This window comes from Acanthopagrus latus, chromosome 1 (genome assembly GCF_904848185.1).
Source record: "Acanthopagrus latus isolate v.2019 chromosome 1, fAcaLat1.1, whole genome shotgun sequence".
NCBI classification, from domain to species: domain Eukaryota; kingdom Metazoa; phylum Chordata; class Actinopteri; order Spariformes; family Sparidae; genus Acanthopagrus; species Acanthopagrus latus.
Window position 1 is genome coordinate 451,888 of NC_051039.1, and position 1,608 is coordinate 453,495.

At 50.3% G+C, this 1,608-nt stretch overlaps 1 protein-coding gene across 1 annotated transcript in view; it reads right to left on the bottom strand.

Annotated features, from left to right (window-relative positions):
* The window catches only part of psen2 (presenilin 2), a 5,699-nt gene extending 4,315 nt beyond the window's left edge, over positions 1-1,384 (bottom strand). The window contains exons 1-3 of the mRNA XM_037106310.1: positions 1,099-1,384; positions 332-486; positions 1-227 (exon numbers count right to left, since the gene is read on the bottom strand). Of these exons, the coding sequence (XP_036962205.1) occupies positions 1-227; positions 332-463 (359 nt within the window). The 5' untranslated portion in view covers positions 464-486; positions 1,099-1,384. The remainder of the gene's footprint in view (positions 228-331; positions 487-1,098) is intronic.
* Between the last annotated feature and the right edge of the window lie 224 nt (positions 1,385-1,608).

The window sequence follows — 1,608 nt, forward strand, 5'->3', positions numbered from 1 at the left end:
AGCTGCTGGTCCGTCTTCTCTGTGTAGAAGCTGACCGACTTGATGGTGGCGACCACGACCACCATGCAGAGGGTGACGGGGATGAACAGCATGATGACGTGTTTGGCCCCATACTTCAGAGTCAGCTCCTCATCGTCCGCGTCCAGCTCCTGATCCGAGCCGCCGCCACTGCCGCCTCCATCTGCGGCGGCCGGAGCAGCTGGACCCGCCCTCCTGCTCAGTCCGGGCTGCATCAACATTGGCCGACAGACAGGAAATACATCATCACTTCACACTGAGATCAGAAACTTAAAAACCTGATGTCGTGATGACACCTGACAACCAGATTTACCCTTTTGGATGGAGCATCATTGGGCGCGTGGAGGTCCGGATCTTCTTTGTAGGACGGTACCACCGGATTCTCAGACGGAACCAACGCCGTCCTCTCGTTATAGGAGTCGTCATCACTGTCCGAGGCGTTCATGGCGGCCGCACAGACAGCACCGACTGCAGCACAGACAGAATCAGCACACAGTTTTTACATCTAAAGCTCTTAAAGAAACCCGGCCCAGATGCCAGAATCAAACATCAGAGATGTTTTTGGGTCGATACTTCGACAATGACAATGAGCCGTCACAACAACGCTCCTCAGACACCAGAACTCTTTATTAAACACTGAGACATCATTTACGTCTGACAGTGGTCAGAACCATTGAGGCAGGAAGCTAACACCGGTCCAACACCGGTCCAACACTGGTAATCTATTACTGATGACTCTTTTAGTTACTTTGAAAATGCAACACATACATATCACCAGTTACCTTCATCTTAAAGTGATCAGTTACTGAAATACACCAGCGCCGTGTTGTAATGCTCCGTTACCGTGACACTGTCTTTAATGACTCTCACTGAGTATTTTCACAGTTTGACATTAAAAGCAACATTTTCAAATTAAAGTTAAGAACCAGGAGGCCCGTGGCCTGGTTCTGTCCACGGGCCTGGTTCTGAGTCAGAACACTTCTGACCCGGGGTCTGGTTCTGACCCGGGGTCTGGTTCTGGCAACTGAAACACACGTTCTAAATGTCTTCAACACTCCTGATACACTAGTGAACAGTCACCTGTCTGGAGCTGGCTGATCCGGAGCGGTTTCTTTGGATGTGTCCCGGGTCCCGTGTCCCGGGTCCTGACTGAAGACACGACGGTGGACCGTCAGCTGGACTCTTCAGGTGTGTCTGTGTCAGAACAGCTGAAGTGGACCCGGGTGGGGAGCCGTCGGTCCGACACGAGGAGCGCCAGGTGAACGTTTCTACCTGACTGAAGGCTCGAAACACAAAACACAGCAGCCTCTCAAAGTAAACACCGACCGACAACCCGGAAGAGACAGTCAGCTGACTGCCACACCACGTGATCACTGTGACGTCACTGCGGCGGGGCGGAGGGAAGTAAAGTGTTTTTCATATAATATATAATAATATCTGATACAAAATGAATCTAAAATAGAAAATATCGCGTAAATAAACGAAACAATAAGTAAAAAAAATGGAGGGGGCTGAAGATGACATCATCTTCGTGACGTGTCTGAGTTTGTACCTGCTGCACCATGATGCGTCTGTGGCAAGGTGTTCAAC